Source organism: Vanellus vanellus (assembly GCF_965231255.1).
Source record: "Vanellus vanellus genome assembly, chromosome: 2".
NCBI lineage: Eukaryota > Metazoa > Chordata > Aves > Charadriiformes > Charadriidae > Vanellus > Vanellus vanellus.
The window spans coordinates 19,551,664-19,576,068 of NC_138906.1; the positions used below are offsets into that span (position 1 = coordinate 19,551,664).

Sequence of the window (24,405 nt, forward strand, 5' to 3'; positions counted from 1 at the left end):
CCTCCCCTCCCCTCCCCTCCCCTCCCCTCCCCTCCCCTCCCCTCCCCTCCCCTCCCCTCCCCTCCCCTCCCCTCCCCTCCCCTCCCCTCCCCTCCCCTCCCCTCCCCTCCCCTCCCCTCCCCTCCCCTCCCCTCCCCTCCCCTCCCCTCCCCTCCCCTCCCCTCCCCTCTCCTCTCCTCTTCTCCAGGCTGAACAACCCCAACTCTTTCAGCCTGTCTTCATAGGAGAGGTGCTCAAGCCTTCTGAGCATCTTCATGGCCCTCCTCTGGACCCACTCCAACAGGTCCAAGTCCTTCTTATGTTGAGGGCTCCAGAGCTGGATGCAATATTCCAGATGGGGTCTCACAAGAGCGGAGTAGAGAGGCAGAATTACCTCCCTCGACCTGCTAGCCAGACTGCTTTTGATGCAGCCCAGGATACGGTTGGCCTTCTGGGTTGCAAGCATGCATAGCCAACTCATGTCAAGCTTCTCATCAACCAATAGCCCCGGGTCCATCACCTCAGGGCTGCTCTCAATCCACTTTCCACCCAGCCTGTATTTGTGCATAGGATTGCACTGGCCCAGGTGCAGGTCCTTGGACTTGGCCTTGTTGAACCTCATGAGGTTTGCACAGGCCACCTCTCAAACCTGTCCAGGTCCCTCTGGATGGCATCCCTCCCCTCCAGCATGTTGACCGTGCAATGTGCAGGAAATCAAGCAAAGCTGGCCGGCAGCGCCCATCGATGAACAATGAGCTCCTGACTAAACTCACACATAAAAGGAAAGCGTACAAGAAGGGGAAGGAGAACCCAGGTGACCCAGGAAGGATATAGACCTATTCTCTGACCATACAGCAATGGATTTAGGGAAGCCAAAATCTACCTGGAGTTTAATCTGGTGAGGACAGATTCAACTGGCAACACGAAAAGCTTCTACAGGTTATAACAGCAGCAAAGGAAAATAAGGCTAGGCAAAATGCAGGCCCACTGCTGAATGATGCAGGGACCTGGAGGCAAATGACACAGGAAGGACTGAAATACTCAATGCCTTCTTCATCTCAGTCTTTACTAGTAGGACTTGCTTTCAGGAATCCCAGGTCCCCAAGACCAGTGGGAAAGTCTAGAGCAAGAAAGATTTAACCTTGGTGGAGAATAATCAGGTCAGGAACACTTAAGTGAACTGGATATACTGAAGCCCATGCATGGGATGTGACAAGATGTGGCCAATGTCATTGCAAGGCCACTCTCAATACTCTTTGAAAGGTCTTGGTGACTGAGGGAGGTTCCTATTGACTGGAGGAAAGCAAATGTAACTCCTACCTTCAAGAAAGGCAAGAAGGAGGATCCCAGGAATTATGGGCTGTGAAACTCATCTCAGTTCTTGGGAAGGCGATAGAAAAAAAAATCCTCCTGGAGAACTTTTCCAAACACAAGGTGACTGGGAGTAGTCAGCATGGATTTATGAAAATAAAATCACATCTGACTGACCTGATGGTCTTCTACAAGGACATGGCTGGCTGGCTGAGAGAAGAGCAGTGGATGTTGTTTATCTTGACTCAGGAAGACTCTTGACACTGTTTTTCGTAAATTCCTCATAGACAAACTGATGAAAAGGCAGATGAAGTGAGATAAATGGACAGTGGGCTGGACTGAAAACTGGCTGAACTGCCAGGGTCAAAGGGTTGTGGAGTAGCAGCAAGAAGCCTGGTTGGAGGCCAGTCACTAGTTGTGTACCCCAGGGGCTGATACGGGGGCCAATACTGTTTAACCTCTTCACTGAGAACCTAGACAATGGAGCAGAGTGCATCCTCAAGAAGTTTGTGGATGATACAAAACTGGGAGGAGTGTCTGAGTGACCAGATGGTTCTGCTGCCATTCAAGGGGACAGAAACACGCCAGAGAAATGGGCAAACGGGAGTCTCAAAGTTCAACAAAGGGAAATGCTGAGTCCCGCAGGTAGGCAAGAATAACCCCATGCACCAGTACATGCTGGGACCACCTGGCTGGAAAGCAGCTTTGCAGACGACAACTTGTGGATACCAGTGGACACCAAATTGACCATGAGCCAACAATGTATCCTTGCAGCAAAGAAGGCCAGCAGCCTCCTGGACTATATGAGGAAGAGCATGTCCAACAAGTTGAGGAAAGTGGTCCTATCCATCTACTCAGCACTGTTGAGGCTACACATGGAGTTCTGTGTCCAGTTCTGGGCTCTCCGGTACAGGAGAGACATGGACATACTGGAGCTAAGCCCAGTGAAGGGCCACAAAGACGATTAAAGGACTTGAGCATCTCTCATAAGGGGAGAGGCTGAGAGGGCTGGGACTGTTCAGCCTGGAGAAGAGAAGGCGCAAGGGGTATCTTATAAATGTATATAAATATCTGATGGGAGGGGATAAAGAAGAGGGAGACAGACTCTTCTCAGTAGTTCCCCGTGACAAGATGAGAGGCAATGGGCACAAATTGAAATCCGGGAAATTCCATTTAAACATAAGAAAAAACTTTTTCTGTCAATGTGGTCAGACAGTAGAACAGGTTGCCAAGAGAGGCTGTGGACCTCTGTCCTTGGAAAAATTCAGAACCTGACTGTACGCAGCTCCAAGCACCCTGCTCTGGCTGAGCCTGCTCTGAGCAGGTGGGTTGGACTATATGATTTCCAGAGGTCCATGCCAACCTTAGCTCTTCTGTGGTTCTGTATCTTTGTGTAGTCACTATACATTTGTATAGATAGATGAAAGAAACTCCGAAGTCATTAATATTTTCTTAGTATGCTTCCTGCAACGAGCTTTTTATTCAGACCTTAAATAATAAGATTTAATATGCTTTAGAAGTGTGTTAGCATTAGAAACTCTTTTGTATAACTGTTCAGTGAACTTCTTCAGAGCTTTGATTGAATATTCCACAAAGTATCACAAATTCTGCTCTCAGTGGCCCACTAAAGTACACCTTTTCACTTTTATTTTCCAAATTTATTACTAGATGACACCGTCACCCATTCTAATGAAGAAGGTAATGCAATACTCACACTCCCCTGTAAGGTTGTATATATCAATACAACATACAGCTTCAATAAATAAATGAAACATTCTGTTCTTTTGTCATTCTGCAATAAAATATTCGAGTTAAAAAAGTCAACTGCAATAAATGCTAACTCTCATCTTCTATATTTCCTCTCAGACACACAGGAAGAAATAGCATCATCTGACAAGCTGAATTCTGTAAAGCATTGCTCTGTGTATTCACCATATAATAATGAAAAATTGACAATTTAAATTATGGTCAAAGGTTTAGTTGTCAAGGGTTCTAAGCCAATCTAGAAAACCAAGAATAATATGTTTGTTTAAAGATAAACTGAATTAAAATTATTCTGCCATTCTGAAAGAGCATTAAGTGAGCACACAGGAAAGCTAATCTAAATTCCAAAATTTTCAGGAATAAAGAGGAAAGGTTTATTGCTATGAGATAGATAAAACACTCAGACATTCTCACCTAAAATCAAATGTAAAAGACATAAAAGATGCAGACCCAGGCAATCTACCCACATACTGCAATGAGACCCTACTGACAACAAAATGGACTGAACAGAATGAGAGGAAAACGCAATAAGCTCGAAGCTCTGTAAAAAATGCAAAGATGAAGTAAGGAGGAAGAGCCCCAGCTCCACTCTGAGGTCACATACACATTAGAAAAACGTTGGTAGCCATGAATTTTTTTTTAAAGATTAGTTGTTTAAACAGAAACATTCCAATCAGAGAGACATTAACTAGTTCAAAGAAATGCAGTGGCAATGACCTTGCTTCACAATCAAATAACTCCAAGGAATAAAGAGAGCAATAAGGGGGAATTAGTAAGAGTCCTTTCTTATTAACAGTCAGACATTAACCCAAATTCGAACTTGGTGACATCCATGGAACAAGAGCTAATCACACAAGAAACACATTTGGAGTCTTGAATATAGCAGGCAGCTTAAATGTGGTGTTTTTTATAGCATGCAGACAATAATAAAACAAATCAGCATAGTCTAACTGAGCATGGAGACAAAAGGGAACAGAAAACATGGTTTGTTTTTACTGAAAATAGTCTTGAGATACATCATTTGGTTTCTGTATTCTCTCTGACAAGTCTTGTAAACGACATTGATGACTCTGCCTTTGCATGCTAATGCAGATGCATGATGACAGACCCGAGGCTTTCCAGGGCAGGGCGTGCTGCCAGTTCTCCCTCCGTCCGAGTCTGCTAGGGCTGCATCCAGGTGGCAACAGGCTAGGAGACTGCTACGTTTAAATGCTCGTTGCCTTCTCAGAAAATAGGTACAAAATCTGTCTCCCTAATTTTGATTTTCATTCTCTTCCAGGTTACTCAATTTTGCTATTCTTGAGAGTCTTGTGCTCATTCCAGAGGTTGGGGAGCCCACCCAGGAAACAAAACCATGTATGAATTAAGAGGATAAAAGCATGCCTCACTCTTGGTCTCACTCAGCCATACCTTTCTTTGGAGTAGCAAGGAACAGGCAACTGAGGAAGATCCCAGCAGAACACAGCAGCATCATAAGAGTCCAAATGACCTACAGTTTTATGACTTCAGCGATTTATGCTGCCTGCCACACAGTGACAGCATAAGTGGAGCAAGAGTCACTTGCTCCTCTGACAAACAAGCAAGGGAGTATGTAGTTCTGGTTCTTCAGAAGGGAAATGAAGACTAGCTAAAGGTGCAAACCTGCCCCTGTAGGGCTATGATATAAGTAAGAACGTGAAAGAAACATTTGGATGCCCTAACCAGGGAAATCCTGAAGGACGTGGACTAGGCAAAATGCTGAGGCAAGTATGCCGTACTCTTGTCTTCAGGAGACATGGCACGGAGATGCTGCATTAGTACAAAGCACACCAGTGTCAGGACTGGAAGCAGCCTGACAGCGACAGTGAGGTGCACACCCCAGCTATTTCTTGAGAGTTAGTTTCTTTTCTTTGCTTATGTTTGGCACGCTGTTGCTACTGCTTTCAGGTATCTGCATGACATTGTAGCTTGTGGGAGAAAACCAAGTGTCAGCACTTGTTCGGTACTCCTGCACCGTGCTTCAATGCATTGAGCATGCCCACTGTCTCCTCTGGGTGAGATATAGGTTATCTTGGGCATGCCTACATTTTCAGTCAAAACCACAAAAGTGGTTTGTTAGCACAAAACCCATTAATCTATTTAAGTGTCATTTTGGTACAGGAAGAACTGTAGAACAGTTGTCCGAGGCTCTACATATCTTTGACTAGAACTAGGGGTTCTCAGCAAAGATAAATGAATATCAGAATGCCACATGAGAGAAAGAGCAAGCACAGGAACAAAGTTCAAAGACGAGTACAAATAGACAGTGGCCATCATCACCTTGTTTCCCCCCCCAAAATGAGAAAAGGGTACGAAAACACATAGAACGGTCAACAAGAATTTTGTGTATAATCTCTTACCCATATCAGCGATCCTAATGGTGCAGCTGCACAGCAGATGTGAGTGCAAATCCCAATAAAGAATGCGAAAAACAGTACAAGTTTGTTCATGGGGCTTCCAGCCCTGAGGGGTCATTGTAGAAAGCACAGAAATTCAACTGAGTGCCAGCCAATATTTCAAGGCGGGACACTCACAAAGTTTCTTTACAAGACACTGAGCCACAGACAAAACTGAACATTATGTATGTCCTTGCAAAACCCTACATTTTAATACATTCAAATGGTAAAATGGTCAATGTCTCCTTTTTCATGCGTGTAATAGATTTCTATTCATCAGAGGCCAATATTAGCTGATACCAGAAGTCATCTCTAAAAAGAGTTTGACAGTCACCACCTACAAGGTTTCCAGATAAATACATAGACTATTTTCTCAACTAGAAAAGTATGATTTGCAAATTGAATAAAAACTTGGAAGGGATCTGGTCATTGCAGCCACATTCTCCAAAGCATTTGAAAAAGTGCAGAGGAGCAAAGTCCAGAGCTGGATTATGTTAATCCGATTTAAAAGAAAAAAAAAAAAAAGCCTGTCCAGTCTAAGATAGAAGGCAGACTTATGGCTGAGGAAAGATGCTGCATAAAGTAATTAAGGCTGTTACTAAGGGATGGCTGGGACAGTGTAATTCCAGCCCTTTCATCAGTTTCAAGTCTCTCAGCACTATATGGAGTTTTGTTCCAAGCCAACAAGAGAGTGATTTCTGAGGTGCTAGAGAAATATGTCAGAAGGAATATATGACGGTCATTTAGGGACTGAAGGGAACCATAGGAGAGCTAGAAAATACACAATTTAATAAAAAATACTATCAAATATAAAGTTCAACACAGAATTTTATCAAAAAAATATGAACAATAGCATCAAGAAGGTTCTAAAAGCTTGTCACGTATGCCAAAACTAGTAAGTCAAGTCAAGCAGAAGAACAGAAGATGTCCTGCAAAAATGTGGGCACAAATTTGTTTGCAGCATCTGGAAAAAAAAAGTTCATAGATTTTTATTTCAGTGAGGCAATGGTACCAAACAATTCCACACTTATATATATCAACTGTCTTTTTACTAGCCTTGGTGAAGTTGCCACGGTGCCTTCTGACATCGGCTCTTGATGGGAAGCTGTGAATTTACGTAGTTTGAATTGAAGTATGATTTCAGACAAGTCCTGCCAATTTGCTTTATCCACAATCAAACAGTAGAAAATGGTGTCAAAGTTATGCTGAAAAACATCCGAGAAAGACCTCCGTCTACATACAGCAACAAGGCAACACCAATGAGTCCCTGGTTGCTTATTTTGTAGAACGGAGAGCTGAAACAAGAATGCCTGCACTGGAGAACATTGATGCCAGAGTCAGAGGGGCCTAATGGATATACAAAAAGATAGGTAAGGAAAACCAAAAAGCTTCAGAAGATTTGCGGTCACAAGAGTGGCCTGGATGTATTCCTGGACTTCAAGCAGCCAAGGCAGCATTGTCTTAGCCTTTCCAGTTCAGACCATGGATCTAATACATAGCACCTAAAATTCTTAGAACACCTTGGACATCTTTCAGAAAAGCATATATGCGGATAACTCACCGATGTGGTACAATGCTGACAAGCTTTACCCCTCTGTATGTTACAGCACGGCAACATAGCATTTTATGTGACCAGTGGTTGGTTACCACTGGTCAGATAGACTCAATTTTTCAAGAACATAATGCCAGTTTTGGGCCTTCACAGTAATCCAGAAAAGAGCAACTAATATCTGAGAATATTTGGTCCAGGCACCAGATTTCCCAGTACTAAAGATCTGCATTAGGGTAAGTGATCAGGACTAATTTCAAAGCAGCTGATGTGTCCTCTTAAACAGTACAACTATAAATACATCATTTCAGTTTATAAATATGCTTAATTTCTCAATAGACCCATACTAACATGAATGCTATCATCTCTATCGCATGTTCGTAAAAGAAAGGTTGCATAACAGAGACTATTATATTTTTCTATAGAAACTCCTGTAATTTGTAGTAGTATTTAACTATAGAATAGCTTCCAAGAAGGGATTCAGTCCTGATCTGAAAGCAGCACAAAAAATTCCTCATTTCTCTTGTTAGGTTTTTCTATAGCTAAGTACCCTTCTGAGAAGAATTTGTGCCAGATCGCTCATTGGAATTTCTCTGGCTTTGGCTTCCAGCTACCAGATCTTATTAAACCTCAGTCCAATAGATTAAAGAGTCTTTTGTGACTACTTTTTCTCTCCCTGATTGTTTATACACCACACAAGAAGCCATCTCTCAGCCTTCTTGCCGATCTGAAAAACAGATTAGGTTTCACAGTATCGAGCACTTTTCCCAGCCCCCAAAAACCTTCTGAACCACATCCATCTATTGCACACCTCCTTTAAAAATGCATCTCAGGAACAGGACATAATGCCTTTGTATTAGTCTCAAAGATGTCAACTCCTGCAGCAAAATCAATTCTCTACCGATAACCTTAAAACCTCCTATTTGCTCAATTTTGTGTCTTTAACTATACCCTAACTATACTTTGCCTTTTGGCTGTATTCAAGTGTATCTTTTTGACCAAGCAATAAAGATTACTTTTAATTACTGTCCTTTCTGCAACAAAATTTACCATTTCACCAAGCTTCGTGTTATCCACAAATTTTATGAGTAATCATTTTGTGCTTGGTTCTTCACTGCAACTGAAAATGCTAAATCGTATCAGGCTTACTCCCGATTCTTCACAGTAGCCCACGAGAAGCCTCCCCTCCAGTCATGATTTTTCACTGACAATCAGCATATGTGATCTGCAAATCTCTGCTTCCACTTAACTGTGATCAGGCCCTGTGCACGGAGTGTGAGTCACACGCTTAACTCCCTCTTCACACTCCTCCACAAATAGCCTACAACTCATGCATTGCAGTGCCGTGCCTGGTTTCTCTTTCACGCCATAATCCCACCCAGCAGACAGCTGGGCAGCAGATACCTTGTTCCACCAGGCGATTCTATCCTTCCCATGGAATGAGAAAAACCAACAGTCTGTAGAGCTACATCCTTGTATTGCAGATGCATGCACAAATGCATGCCTGCCTGGAAGGAAGATGCTGCTGTACTGCACCACAGCACAAAGTTTTGCAGCTGACGGGGTCCTGGACTTGGAGAAGCTCTCTGAGAGGATGTCTTCCAGCTCCAGTTCTGAGGCCCTTCTGCTATCATGTAACATGATGTGCAAAACCAGTCCTCTCCCCCATTATCTGCCATGGTGCTCTTGCACGCCATCAACACAAAAGAGACCTGAAAGGTCTCGTGCGACCTGTGGATCATTGTAGAGGGCCTCCCAACCCACTGGCTTTTTTTCTAATCATGACGGGAATATAATTTAGTATTAAAACACCAGGTACTTTCTTTATCTTCTCTTTGAACTTTCCTAGCCAAACTTGGTCTACTATGATAAAGCAGAATGTGTGTTATATTAAGGTGGTTAAAAAAAAGCAGCCCATGGAACCGTACAGCTGTATCTACAATATTTTTATATAAATGAAATATTAATAGGAATTATGTATGAGAATATTTTCAGGAGCATAGTGCTCTAATAATCTTACGTACTTTATATGCCGCTGATTTTTTTCCTTGAAGATAATGTTTATTAGTCCTACTTCTACACTGTGCTCCATCAAGATTAATTCTACATTGAGTGTCTTTGTTAACAGTCATGCTACATTTTATTAGTTTATACATATGAAAGCAGAATTTCATTCAGAAATATGAAACAGAACCATTATGCTGTCTAGTTAAGGCTAGTTATTGCTTGAGAATGGCAGGGATACAAAAAAAAGCTAAATAGGATTTTAATAATGCAGATTTTATTGGGAAAAAAGCCACAATAAAACAGAATGTGACTCTGTTATTTAATCTAGAAGAACTACCAAAATGAGAATTTTATCTTGAATGTGCATCATGCAGCAATGCTATATAGAATTTGCTAAACTCTCTACGTTGATGTCTAAGGACCATAAAAATAAATAAACAAACTAGCAAAGGTTTAAGAAATTAATTATACTCAGGAAGTGAATGAATTAGGTTAAGACATGCTAACAAGAGACTATGACCAGCCTAATTAGTGAAACTTCGTTCCTTATGAAGTCCTACTGTATATGCATACATTTTGCAGCAACTCCAACTCCTTTCCTCCCTCAACTGCATCTCTCAGCCTTGCACTCTCCCCCAGCCCTTAAAGCCCCGGGTTCCCTGCCGTTTCCTCCAACAGTGAGGCACAGCATGGGAACAGCCAGCAGCCGGTGCCGCTGACCGCCTGGGGCACATCAGGCAGAGAGGGACCTGCTCACGGTGCGTGTCTCAGCCTTCGCACTGTGGGAACATTTATAAGGTCTGGTTTCCGCCCCAACGCCGTTTTCCACAAAGCTTTGTAGGACTTGGCGCCTACAACCTCTTCTTCACTGCTATCTTTGAACTATCTCTTTTCATTAAAAAGGAGCATCAGTGATGTGAGCGTGATGTGAGCTTCAAATAACACAAATGACACAAGAATCCACGTACATTTTCCATGTGCTGCTTTACTTCTTGTTTAAACAAAGATGGGTAAATATGTACGGCAACAAACTGCTACAGGGGGGGAAAGCAGTGGAAGAGGACAGAGATGTCCTGCTTTCACAGAAGATTTACTTTTCCCCAATCAAATTCATTTCATAATTCATGCAAAAGGTACCTGATGCCTCTCCTTTTTCTCCATGTCTCTCTTTTAGCTGAAACTAGGTACCTGCCTCTCATCTGAGTCATCACTACAAGAAAATAAAGCTAATAGTGAGGTGGCAGGAATACAGGAAGGCTCTTTTTTAATCCTTACAGTTCCCGCACTGCTGCTGGCTCTGATATTCGAAGCAGCATCATTGAGCTCTAGCCTGAACACAAGTTAAAGAGAAGAAGCTGAACAGGGAGCTACGGCTGCAAGAGCATCAGAGAAGCGTGGAGCTCCAGCAGCCCACAGCAAAACGTATATGGCTGTGAGCCCTTCTCTGCCAAGCACTGGCAAATTTTGGAAGCTCCTTGAGTTAATTTTCCTTGTAGAATAGAAACTGGCAGTACAAAACAAGTATCTTCTCAGTGCAGGATGTTTACTTTCAGAAGTCCAGCTGCCCTTCTTCCTGAGGTTGGAACAGTAACAAGCAGTGCTCAGGCAACTCTGTTCAGCCAAGGCTTCAGACCAAGTGTCGCTCCACTCTCCAGAAAAATGCCTTCGCGTCTTAATCTCCCTCTCTCCAGGGCTCTGCACAAGACTTGTGTGGCAGACACAGCACTTACTGCATCTCTGCAGGAACAACTGATGACAGCTTCATGTCTGACCACATCCCCCTTCCCTTTTCCCGCTTAAGACAATGCAGTGAGAGACCAGGCAAACTGCACGTTGAACTCCCTTCCTTGAGGTTGCATGGAAGATACATGGTGTCACTGAGCTTTGTTTGCATTACCAGGAATTAAAGTTAATAAGGGAACTTGAGATTACACCTTTGTTACATAACTGCACAAAGCTAACATGAGTTTTTATCTGTTTTATCTGTTAATTCAAACCCAATTCCTATAAAAAGCCATCTAACCCAAGAGAGGAGTACTTTAAAGTTCGTGAGTCTTGGTGTCAAATCTAACTCAAGTCGCAGCCTGCCCGCTTTCAGGAGGAGGAGAGGGGAAATCACTCATTCGTACTGAGTTCCACAACTCCCTTGGAAGGAGAGGCAGACAAATTCTCCTTCCACGGCCTGGGGGAGATTTATAGCAAATTTCAGCAAAAGAACCATGGAATAGATCCTCTAACATACACCCGTAGTGTTCACAGCAAGTTTGTCTCAGCATGGTTGGTCTTTAGAGGAGAGTTTACAGTGACAGGTCGCTTGGCTTTCTTGCAGCTGATGCTGTGATGTATTTTGTGGGAATATAACAAACAGGAATAGCTGCTCCCAAGCATTTACTGTAAGATCACAGGAACTGGATCTACAAAATGAACAGAGCTGCATAAATAGAACAAAGGTGCTAAAATATGTTTCTTCTAGGGAAAAGACAGAGAAATAGTCAGAATGGCTATAGTAAGCCCCTATGGTGCAACCAGCTCTACAGCTTGCCTAAACCACCCCTTTTCCTGCCTTGCAAACACGCAAACACCTAATCGTGCCAGTCAAGTTAAAGCAGTAAAAAAACGAATTAATTCCACAAGGCAGTATCAGACCAGAGCTCAGGACACTGCATTTCTGCAACAGCAACATCTGCCTCCAAAACAATTTCCCCCCTTTTTATTTCACATGGGATAACAACCACTACAGACCACATTCAGTGGCAAAATCCAAGAGTGAATGCATCTGTCTGAAGCCACTTCGCACTCGCCTTCCATAAGAAAAAAGCAAATAATTTGACAGAAATTAAATCTCTCACTTTTCTGGAGTGTGCAACCAAAATGACCACGAGGGTCTGACTCATTTCAAAAACAAAGGGTAGCTCACCACCACAGCTGATGCCCATCTCACTTTCCTTGCCCACCTAAGCTGAGGTTATACCATAACAACTACTCCAAGACAAAACTTCTCTCTGCGGTGCTTCATCACTAGTACCCCTTTTCATGGAAACATTGGATAGTGGTGTATTGGTACTATGGAACTATGATCTGTTGGCACTATGAACCGTGAAATATTGGCCTAGGATCCACCCTGCCGTACAGGCTCCAGCTGCCAAGGTACCTTCTGTAGCTTTCTGCACCATGTTCCCACTAGCTAATTCTAGAGGGGATGTTCTGCTCTTTCCCTCCACTAGGTACAAGAGGACGTTATGTCACGTCCTCCTCTTTCATGTTCTCACCATCGATGCAGCTTCAAGAAGCAAACTGACATCTTTGGTTTCTCTGTTAGCATGAGTTTCCTCTTTTGTAAGATACTGAACCATGTCACGTGACATACTGCACTGCACACTACCCACACTGCTCTTCTCCTTTCTTTATCACCTACAAAGATGCATAGGAAGGGCCACTACTTGCTCCAACTGCACCAGGTGGCAAGGCACAGCAATGTAATCTTAGCACAGCATTTAAATGAAGTACAGAATTGTCTCACAGGGTTAACATTTTCTTGTCCCCCCACTAACACACCCATCCCACCATCACTACTTACAAAAAAGCCGTTTCATGTCATTGTCTTGTTTTCCATACCTGGAACATTACCTTCTCCATGCCTTCTCATTCTCCTCACTTCCCCACTCTCCTCTTTTTCCCTTAGTAACATAAGAAATTGAGGTTCCCACCAACTACAGACCCCATTCCTGGGTTTCATTCTCCTAAAATGTCTGTAAGCTATCCTATGTGTACACACACAGACATACATATGTCTGTATGTATATACCTATAGCTTTCTTCCATTCCTAAGCTTTAATTCCGAATTAAGAATTAATCCTGACACCAAGATGGTAGAAGTTCACAAAATATTAAAAATAATGTGATAACCTGCTCATAAAATACAGGGCTTGAAACAGCACGCAGAGTATTCAGTCACAAAAATATACTGAAAGATGCAACATCAGCAGCTCTTTTAAACCCAAAAGTTTAAATTTGAAACATCATTATTTCTTGAGAGAATTATTTTGAAAAAATCACTGTTGAAGAAAGTACTGAGTTTTATGTTCATGGCTGTACAGTTAGATTTCTTAAATTAAGCTCATTTCCTTACCCCCATCCTTCCACCCCCATAAACATCAGCTCATTATTTTAAAAATGCACAATGAATAAGAAAGGCAATTTAAGATGAGGCACTGTAGAAATTGACTGTGACGGGTGTTCAAAGTATGAATCAGCACATGAATTCCCTTTTCTTTTACTCTTCCTTAAGCAACTGCTTTTGGCTACTTTTCTGATTTCTCTCTCCTTGATGCTTGACCCTAACAATACGTCAAAGACCTCATTGTGAAGTGGGGAACTACAGGGAAAAAAAAAACCACAAAGAAAACAAGTGTTTCCAGTGCCTCCTACCTGGCTTTGGATAACCTTCCTGCTCCAGTGCTATTCAAAGCACCCCATTTGTTGAGAAATACAGCTTTAGACTTTCTGGTTATCATTAATAGCTGCTTTTACACCATATTGGTTTTCTCATTAAACTTAGAAAAATCAGGAGTTCCTTGCTAGCAATCAGTTCTTTCCCCAGGCAAAACACAGGCTACCTGCAGGAGGGAACCAGTGCTTGTTGTGAGTACTTGTGGTGTCTACAATACACCATTCTTCAACCCTGTAACAACTGTGGATTAAATTAGATCTGCCAAAAATTTCTACGAAATTTCTATTAGCATCATATTATTCTTAATTTGCATAACTGTTGCAAATGTATATAATAAAACATAAATCTAACTTGACCTGGCTTTTGCAAGGCGCAGTCCCTGACTGAAATTTTCAGTACTAAAAAAAGACCACAATATCATGAATGTAGGAAATGAATGGTCAGGAAACCTGGGTGGAAAACAAAGAGAGATTCCTAGAGAGTAATGCTAGATTAATATACAAAATAGGGTGGGGTTTTTTCTCTTCATGTTTCACATAGAAATACGGAATTATTCAGGTTGGAATTACCTCAGAAGCCATCGCGTGCTCAAAGCAGGCTTAACACTGAATCTAGACCAGGTTACTCAGGACTTTATCCAGTTGGGTCTTGAAAACCTTCAAGTATGGAAATTCACAACCTCATGGGCAACCAAGTCCGCTGCTTAATTACCCTGATGGCGAAAATGTTTTCCTTGTATAACACTAACCCCGATGCTAATTTATATTGTGTAAAGTTGAAATCTCCTGTATCAATTTGTCATTTGTTCTCCCAATATATATTCGCTGTAAAGAGCATGTCTCCATTTTCTCAGTAACCACCTTGTAGGTGTTGGACAGCTGCTGTTAAGTCCCTCCAACACCATCTCTTCTCAAGGCTGAACAAACCCAGTTCCCTCCACCTCTCCTTGCAGGGCAAGTGCTCCAAGCCCTGACCATCCTGATGGCCTTTGACTGAACTCACTCAAGTCCACTGAAGTCTTGGCAGAGTCCAAAACTGGACACGGCATTGCAGATATGATCTAAGGTGTGCAGAGTAAAGGATCACTTCCCTCAATCTTCTGGCTGCTGTCCTGTTGATACAGTCCAGTCTACTGCTAACCTTCATTTTTTTGTGCTGATCAAGGATGAGGATGTAGTTCATTCTTGGTTTCTTATTCAATCTTTGTCCTGTTCCCTGACCCTGTCAGCACAGGTGCCAAGTAACACCGAACAGCTGAATGAGCAAAGCAGAAGTGCAAGATTATCTGCCCAATTTTGCAGCCTGTCCTCAATTCAAAAAAACAGAAGATCAACTGCTCTGTCAGGGTATTGCTTTCTCACACCATGTAAAATCATATAAACAACCTGTTAGGGTAGCAGAACTGCAATGACAACGTGAGTCTTCCATAGTCTTATGCTGTTTCTCTGTGTATCTGAGCTACAGACAACAAACCATCCAAGCAAAGTCACCAGTTCTATTTTTTCTATAGTGCTCTAGTTGTTATTCTTTTTGCATCAGAAATTGTTCATCCCAGAAAATACCATAAGGATGTGGAATTTTCTGGATTTATTTCAATGCAAAGATGTGGCCAGACACAGCATTATTCAGTCAGAGTTTACCAGCCAAAGTGTACACTTGTAACCAGGGACACAAATAAAAGGGAGCTTTAAGAAGAGGCTCTATTTCAATGGCAAAGCAGGGTTTTCCACCCAAAATGTGACAAGCCAATAGTGCAACATGAAACACAAGATATTCTCAGTCCTCATTCAGTTTACGAGCATAATATCAATCCTCCTCTACACAACATGACAACACAGTAATGAAACTAAGATAAAAATATGAGCAAGCCTACTTCATCCAAGATGTCCAAGTACCAATATACACCCACTGCATATCTTTTTGTTTCCATTAAAATACTTACAGAATGCATCAGTGATTTTTTTTCACTGAAGTTTAAAGAGGAAAAAGCATTAGGATTTTATCCAGTATACTCAGAAAAGGCTTCAATTTTTAAGGGGACGGTAGAAGTGGGATTTGAAGTTGGGTCTCAGAATCTTAACCTCTGAATTGCATGTGAATGCACTGCCAGCCCTGTGGAACCCAGAATTTCCCACACATTTTTGCTGGCAGGGACTGATGCTTGTGAGCATGTAGCCTGTCTGCTCTGATTGCCTGAAGAAAACCGTAAGACTTATGAGCCATAAGACAACATAGTAAGTATATACACCACAGTGTATTGTTTTACCCATCATTGCTGTATCTAGACGCTTAGAAAGCATCTCTCTATGAATACTTTACAGGGAAACCTTTGAACACTTTTGAACACTCTATGAACACTTCTGTATTTTCGTGTATCCAACGACAATATATCCACCTTCTGTGAAAAGCAGTTCTTGCACAATTTTACACCCGATTTATATATTTTTCATCAAATCCTGTGTGCACTCATAGTTCTCTACTGGGATTAGTAGCATATAATTTGAGCAGAAACGGTGAGGAGAAATACACAGTGGTTTTACAAATCAGAAACAGCGCTTGTTTATCATAATATTTGCAGCTCTTCCATCTAAGTACTCACACAGATTGCACATACTCCCACAGAGATGGAAATTAATAATATGTGAAATACCTGTGCAGCTTGAGCGTCACAGTTCCATACACAGTAGCAAAGCCCAGAAGACGAACCCATCTTAGGAGAACACAGCGAAATACACTTGGCTCAAAATACAAAATGACAACCTATAGAACAGAAAGACAGAGAGAGCTTCAGTACTGCTTTAATGTGAAAGTATTTCTTCATTCAAAGGCAGAATAGTCGCAAAACAGGACAGCAGACATATTTCAGCTCGTACTGCTTGTATATTTAGATTTTCTAGTAAAGTGATGGGATGATCAGATCAACCAGCTGGCACAGTTCTAGGCACCAACTCCTCTTGAAGGGAGCTGGCAAAAGCCCTGTGACAGACTGTGAAGTGACAACACTTTTAAATGCAATTCCACTGACTTTTCTTAACCGAGTAAAAACATGTACCCAGAGAAGAGGATAGAACAGACAAGGACATTTTCCTTGAGCTATTCCAGTAATACTCAGCTGGCCTAATTCTGGTTTGATGGGCTGTATTTACTAGGTTACACTTCAAAGTCACTCCTTCTGATAAACCTAGCAAAATGATAGCTGCTCTTTTGTCTCTGCCAACTATTCTGCCACACTAAAAATGATTGCACCAGCCTCTTTCTGTCCAAAACCCCAAAATCTTGATGTCATATTTGACTCTTTCTTATGCTTCTCCATATATTTTTGCTAAGCTATAGCAAATCTCCCTATGCATCGCCACTTTCTTAATGAAAATAACCTTTTTGTTCACTTATGGACTTCTCTAATCGGAACAACAGAAGGGTCCTACTGGCCTTTTGCTCTGTCAACCAAGTACCACGCATGAGGACAACACTCAATAAATGGTGACATAAAGCTAGTTCTGCAGGTATAGTGCGTATAAAAGCATCAATGCCAAGTAAAATGCCACCCTCATCTAAAACAGGGCTGCTCAAATGATGGACTCAGTCACAATCTGAACCAGGAGTCCACTTCTCATTCCAACGGACGTCGTCCCTGGTGTCCTGAGGGATGATCCCATATTCATTCCCACTTGTCTGGCCCCAGCCAATCCCAGGGATTTGGCTGTAGACTGCCCTTACCGCACCTGCAGACCCTGCTTAGATCCAGTGCATCCCACCCATCTGACCAGAACCTGGTAAAACAACCCAATGCACTGTAGTACAAATTAATTGGGTAATCCTGGTCTAGAGAAAGAAAGCATTGAAACATTTCAGGCCATCTGCCACAGCTTCATTTAGAGTCAGTACATTCTGGCAGTAGAGGTAGTATTGTGCCTACTGGCTGCCACATGATATTATTTTCCTAAGTAAATGCTTTTCTATGTGGGAATTCAAGCCCAGCATATTGGCCAAAAGCCCAGGACTACGTCCTTTGGGTGACATAGACATATTTAGGAGGGTGGGGGCAAAAATGGCAGACGTGTGGGCTGAGAGAGATAGAAGCTGCTGTGTTTCACCAGCACGTTTTTTTTTCACAGCAGAATCAAGCTATTTCTTTAAAAAATACGAATCAAACCATGGTGCAAAATTTAATCTGTTTTTTTCACTGCTTTTGGACTGACATGTTTCAAGGTAGACATTTTCCGGGAATCTGAAAAATTCTGCATGTAGAGAAAGGAACAGCGTGTAGCAAGAGACCCACTTCTCCTTGGAAAATCATCTGGAAAAACAACATGCATCCACATACGCATGAACATGCTTGTGCAAATAGAGCATCCAGCAAGAAGTTTCTCAGAAAGACCTGAATGATAGCAATGACTTCTTATCCTAATATACAGCTCTACACATTAGGACAATTGCAGAACCAGAGCAAAGTCTGTAGCAGTAACCTGCCTCCTGAGCTTCGCCAGGGGGTAGAACACACCTTGGTTCACACATCTTTGGTTCTTCCAAACTAGAAAAACAACGCCAAAAAAGACTGGCATGCAGAGACTCTGAACATTTCAAAGCTGATCTGAAAGCGGAATTTTTCAGCTGGTTGGAATGGGAAGGTCTGAAAACTTTCCAGGCACAGAATTTTCCAAACAAGGGCAACAGTTCTCTTTGCCATGAAATCTGACACAGCAATTTTATCTGCAGTTGCTTGTTGAAATATTAACTGCTTGTGTCCAGAAAATCTCACTGATTTGCATTGAGCAGCAGCTGTATGAGCAGCTGAGGCATTTGGGCCAGCTATCAACCAAGACGACATCACTTCCAATGCAGCATGGCGAGAGCTGGCATGTGGCAGCTCCCCGTGAAAGCTGCAGAGGCAAGGCTCTGTTGGCAAAAACTGTTCTTGTTTCCTCATTTGTATGGAGACACATTTGATCTACTCCTTCGCCCAGTGGTCAAGTACATTGCGGAAGCTGCGAAAGACTTGATCCAAGTTTGATTCCCGTTTGGGTCCTTTGAAAATCTCTTTCTATGTTTATATGACGGAGAACAGGTGCAAAGCCCTCCCAGGGGCCAACATCTGTTTCTACCTGTTCTTCCGTACCTTGCATGTGGTCTGGCATGGACCAAGACTTTTAACAGCAAGAATTGCTATTACTTTATGTTTTGCTTGCTTCTTAGGCTTTCCAGAAGGTTATTCTAAGAATATGTCCTTCCCATCAGGGCTCACCAGGATGTTCAGGTGACTGCCTTCTCTAAGCTTTCGTCAGCATTAAGTCTCAGAAACACAGTGAATTTTAGGGGCACAATTTTTAAATTGGATAATCCTTAATGGATTGGAGTCAAGGGGCTACAGAAACACTGCCCTGGAAGCTCAGTACACCAAAAGCCATGCTCAAATTTTTCATCTTAGTGGAACTACATTCTTGCAAAGAACATGTACGTGGTGAAAAGCATGGCTGCTGCACTCCATCCCTCACGCTCCCTAGCTGAAAAACAAACAAAAAAAGACACGTAACAGAGAAATCTTGGTTGTATTTCATATCAGCCTCTTCTGCCTTCTGGTTACCAAAACCCCCTTTCTCTACTGTTATTCCCAGAGATAAGCCTTCCTTGAAGTGACAAACAAGATGCAGCAAGGGGTTGCTGAGCTCCAAGCGAGGAGCGTAGGATGAGCTCAGAATTCACCCACATACCCAGGCTGCTCTCAAGAGAACAAGGGAATCCCTCTGCAGTTCTAAAAGATTACTCTGCCCACCAAAAATCTGACAATAATTCATTTACCCTTTTTTGCTTTTATAATACATTAGAGCATGACAGCAGCATAAATCTCTTTAAAAATGCTTAGAGGTTTTGCTGATGAATGTCACAAAACCTATTTACTGTACATAAGGAAATGTGATATCCTCAGGTTTCGTCAGCTCCTGAAATCCATTTAAATATTGGGCATCAGTTTCTGTTCCTTAACCAACAAAGATCTGGGGAAAAAAAAATTGGAAACCAGAAGCAGAGAAGTCAGTGCCTGTTCATGTACCAGTTACTTCAGCTGTGCGTGAGACCTCATAAACCGTGGCTCATCTTTGTCATTTGGACAAATGCATTTAGATGTTTGCTTTTAACCTCAATGTGTTTTAAGCTATTATTACCCTTGCCAAAACATTGTCCCAATAGTCATTCTACCACTTGTGGAGTCAGAGACGAAAAGACTTTCTAAGGTCACCAGCTAACTGTTAAGTATGTTTAGAGCTGGAGAATTATGGGCATGGAAGAGAGACTGCGCTTGCTGACACAGCGATGAGCCAGCTCAGTTATTCAGCTGACATGATGAACAGACACACGCTCTCTAAAGACAATGGCTAAAGTCGAGACAGGCATCTTGCCCACTACAGCAAATTTTTGTTATCAGGACAGGTAGGACACTAAAGGTGCAAAGAGAACTAACATTGAACAATTTAATGTTCAAAAGTGTACCAGACATTGACCTCACAAAAAAATGAGCAAATAATGAGTTTTACATCCTCAGTGCCATTGCTTCTTAAAAGATGTACAGCATTTAGAAAGATTCTTTAAAAGAAAAAAACACCTCACCTTATCAGAGCTCTATAATGTTAATAGTGAGCAATAGTTCCGTGCAACACATAAAATATTCTTTTGTTTTTCAGATTAACTTTTCTGTGTGCATTAGAAGACAATTAATTTTGCCCTTCAACCTTAGGCACCAGATGCAGGCAAAAATATTTTAATTAATACCGTGCAGTTTGCCAAAGGGCACTGACAGGGATTTAGTGGGCCTAAATCAGGCATATAATTTCTACCTACGTCGTAGGGGTCTAGTAAATCAGCCTTACTAATGCGAATTCCATAGATAAACCATGGATAAAGGCAGGTACCTTGAAGAATCTTGAAGAAGTTCAGGACTTCAGCTCCTTGGACAGAATCTTGGCCTAAAGGCTTCAAATACGCATCTCTACTGATTAGGAAGGTACTTCAGCAATTATTTTAAGGAATTTACTTCACTAAATGTCAACTAATAATCTGCATTAGGAGGACTAAGCCAAACATTTTGTCACCAGCTCTAACAATGTTGTAATGTATTTAAGAGAAGTTGCTTTTTGCTTCAATTCTTAAGCCATAAAATTCACACAAATAGATCAAAATCCAACTTTCCTTTTCAGTCATCAAATTTCTACACACCGCTTTGAGAGGGAATGGGCAATGCTATAATGTTGCAAAAGTCAAAGAACAAATATTTAAAAAAATACATGGAATTGTCAGTGCTACAAATCCGAAACCTAAACATGAAAAATTTTGAGCAGGACCTTAACTCAAAAAACCCCAGAGTGTTCACTTTTGAACTCTTCTTATTTTTGCTCTCAGCTGTAGAATCATAGAACAGTTTGGGTTGGAAAGGACCTTTAAAGATCATCTAGCTCCTAGTGCCACAGGCAGGGAAGTTATCCATGTTAGATACATGGAAATGAGATACAGAGCTTAAAATTTGAGCATCAGCATCATCTGGTGATGGATCCGAGGTGAAAATCACCTACTTTAGATAAAAGCGATGCAAAAGTTTTGATTTTTTTCTCATTTTCAAACAAACAATTTCCTCTTAAAATTGTCTACCTACTTTTTTATGTAACTTCAGAATTTGCTGCAAGTACTCTGCACAGTTCAATGCAGGACATGACGCAGCCATTTAAGATAATGCCTTTTGGGCTAATTCCATTAACAAGCACCTAGGAGATACCGTGAAGAGATCCATCCGATCTGTTCCACTGCCCAACACCATCTGCCCTTGCCTGACTGCAATAGCTGTCTTGGGCTGTCTCTAGGCAATGCAGCTATGGAACAAGCCATCAGACGCTTCCTCTTGGTATCCTGCTGTGCTTTGAGATGGGCACTCGTCTTTCTTCTGCCATGTTTCAGCAGTTTCTTTCAACACATAAAATATACTCCAGGGTAACCTAGTTCATCCAGTCATTAATGCTTCAGTCCTAATACTGAGGAGGGACTTCCTGCAGGAGAGACGCTGTTTGCAATGTTAGATAAGCTTGCCATCCAAACTCATAACAGTCTGGCACTATGCTTTCTAGAAAAGGGACCAATCCACTTTTGTATGTGGGCACACTGCCACCTTAACAGATGGGCATGAATGAAGGCATTCATGAGCCTATGTACACTACGGGCACCACATACCCCTGTTCAAAACATGACTCACAGCTCAGAGCATCTGCTTAAATATTAGTGAACGCACAACTCATTATCCAATCCTGTACCACCAACAAATATTTCCGGTGCAACTACACAAAACATTTTAGAGGTATGATAACAGCTGAATATATACTTAGGTTAATTACATAAGAACACTTTCTTCCATCTCGACCCCATTTTTTAAAACCACATGTGCTTTTTAAGCCATAAAATTTTATTCTAATAGGCCTATGGACACACAGTACCATCAAATACTGTTATCCTTGGAAATCTCAATTTTAAAGCAGAGTTGTCCTGGATCATTAGCTCGATGCCTCTATAAAGCACACAGTTGCTGCCGGAAACCACAGTAACTACTCAGTAGGTTTTATTCTTGCCTCTGAATTGGACTGAATCAACTCCTCAGTACACAGCGTTGGAGACACTGTTGCTGGGGGCTATGCATTTGAGGTAAGGTGTATGTCAAAGTCAAAATACTTATGGTCATTTAAGATCTTTTGGGTTTCTTCATAAAAGAAGACAAGTTCTTCTTAGCTGCCCACAAAAAATCCAGCTTGAAATTCTGCCTTGAGAAATCCACTTTTCCCTCCCACTATACTTTCAACCGTAGATAGGTTTTCTCCATCGCCTGTCTTAAACCACTGTGAGTTATTGGATGCTTCTGCGGCATCCAGTACAAGACAGGGAGAAGGTCTGAAGCTCAGAAGTTCCCCTGAGATCATGACAGGGTGTAGCACAATGAATAAAATACCTAACACTAAAAAACCCAAGATTGAAAAAAAAAAAATCTATACAATAGATCTAGTTACATCCCATCTTAGGAGAGAAGAGAGAATAAAGTCTGAATTGTATACTACTCTCTTCTTGTTCTCATTAAAATGTATTTCTGCTCCACTACCACCATAAAGCAAAAGAAACAAATAAATAGTTTTCAGGGAATCCAAACAGAAATGGCCTCGGTTGGCCCAATGGATCTTCTTATCCATCTGCTTTGATATGCCAGTTATTTCTCTGTCTTTGGTACGTGTGTGACCCTTATAAATATATTGTCTCACTTCTGACAGCCTCACACTCTTTAATACAGTTATCCTAACAGCAACCTCAACAGCCTCAGAAGTCAGTCCTTGTGGACTTAAGAGCTGGCTGATCTCAGCAGTTCAGAGAGTTCAAGTTGGCCCGATGTGGACTTGGCTGGACGTCAGAAGCTTCCACTGAAATCAACACAGTACCACAGAAGGTTTGAAACCTTTTAAACAAGATTTCTAAACCCAGAAACAACTGTTGTGTTTGAAAAGTTAAAGCCTACCAGAATCCATGTAGCTATCTCTGCACAGGGGAAAATTGTTTTTCATGTAGTGACCAGCTGCAGCCTTGAAGGACACAATTAATGTAGAGTCATTGATCTGATATTAAAGATACTCAGGAGCTAGCTAGGGAATTAGGAGCCTTTGACTTCACAAAAAGGCAACTACCCAAATATTTACAAAATATCTGGCTCCCTGTTTTCAAAAAGAGCTGCAAGAGTTAAGACCAGCGTAGATCACATTGACACTCTGCACTCTTCCATTTGATCTTTCTTCTTCCTAAACTTATACACAAAGGCCTTGGATTACTTTCCAGTTAAATATTGAAATATATGTGAAAATGTGGGTTTCCTGATCAAGCAAATTGTCAGGTTTTGAGTGGAGATTATTAGACATGTTCTGCCAGCAGCAACACTAAAATCAAAGGTGGGAGGTAGGCAGGTGGGATAGTCATGGCTCCAGCCACGTGCACGTGAAGGATGAGAAAAGAAACACAAGTGAAGTGTGGAGGAGAAGCTGTGCTTAACCATTCAATACTTCTATTTTCATGGTTTGCATTACATTTAATAAATGCAATTCAAAATTAATAGAAGTAATTTCATCAGAACATTTTATCTAGGCAACAGGTATGCATGCATAGGCACATTTCAAAAATTGTTCACATCAATGCAAAACTATGAAAGTGGAAAATCAAAGGAAGTTGTAAAGTCAAAATATCTCCTAAAGTATTTGCTTCCTCTACCGTTTTTGCTACCTCTAACTTTTATAATCCAACTATTTCTTTCATCTGTTCATATACATTTCCTCAGTGTGACATGCCACTTGGGTAGATGATGACAGTCCGCTGAACGTCCCATTTTCCTACTTCGTATGTGGATGTGCTGCTATCTTGAGTAGTCACTCAAGAAGCAGAAAGAGATATATTTTAAGAAGCAGAAACATCTCTAATGAAAAAGATAGACATCTATTCAGCCCAGTCACTAGCCAAATACTTGACACATTTTAACAACAGGGTTAAGAATATGCTACTTTCATATTATGAATAAAGAAGTGCACTACCCAATACAATATTTTAATAAAAACAAGGAAAATCTAACAATTTAATTTAAGACCATGTCTGCAATTTTAAGAAAAAGGAACCTTTTAAAAACATAATGGTGAAGTAGTCTATATTAAAATAAATCTTGCAAGAGCCGCAGCTAAATCAAGACATAATAGACTAAATTATTCAGCGCAACTTGCCAAGTATACTTAATGCAAGACACAGGTCATAAACCAGACTCAGAGAGGCTTTTGCATTTCATTACAAAATGCTGAAATCCCTACAAATATACAGTGCAGACAAGGGTTTTTATATGAGTATTTTCAAATAGTGACTTCTACCTGGGAAAAAGAAAACATGTA

General features: G+C 41.5%; 1 protein-coding gene across 1 annotated transcript in view; it reads right to left on the bottom strand.

Moving 5' to 3' along the window:
• GPR158 (G protein-coupled receptor 158) overlaps positions 1-24,405 on the bottom strand; it is a gene marked incomplete at its 5' end in the record, with an annotated part of 208,907 nt that overhangs the window by 37,834 nt on the left and 146,668 nt on the right. Inside the window, one exon of the mRNA XM_082499677.1 lies at positions 16,125-16,234. Within this exon, the coding sequence (XP_082355803.1) occupies positions 16,125-16,234 (110 nt within the window). The remainder of the gene's footprint in view (positions 1-16,124; positions 16,235-24,405) is intronic.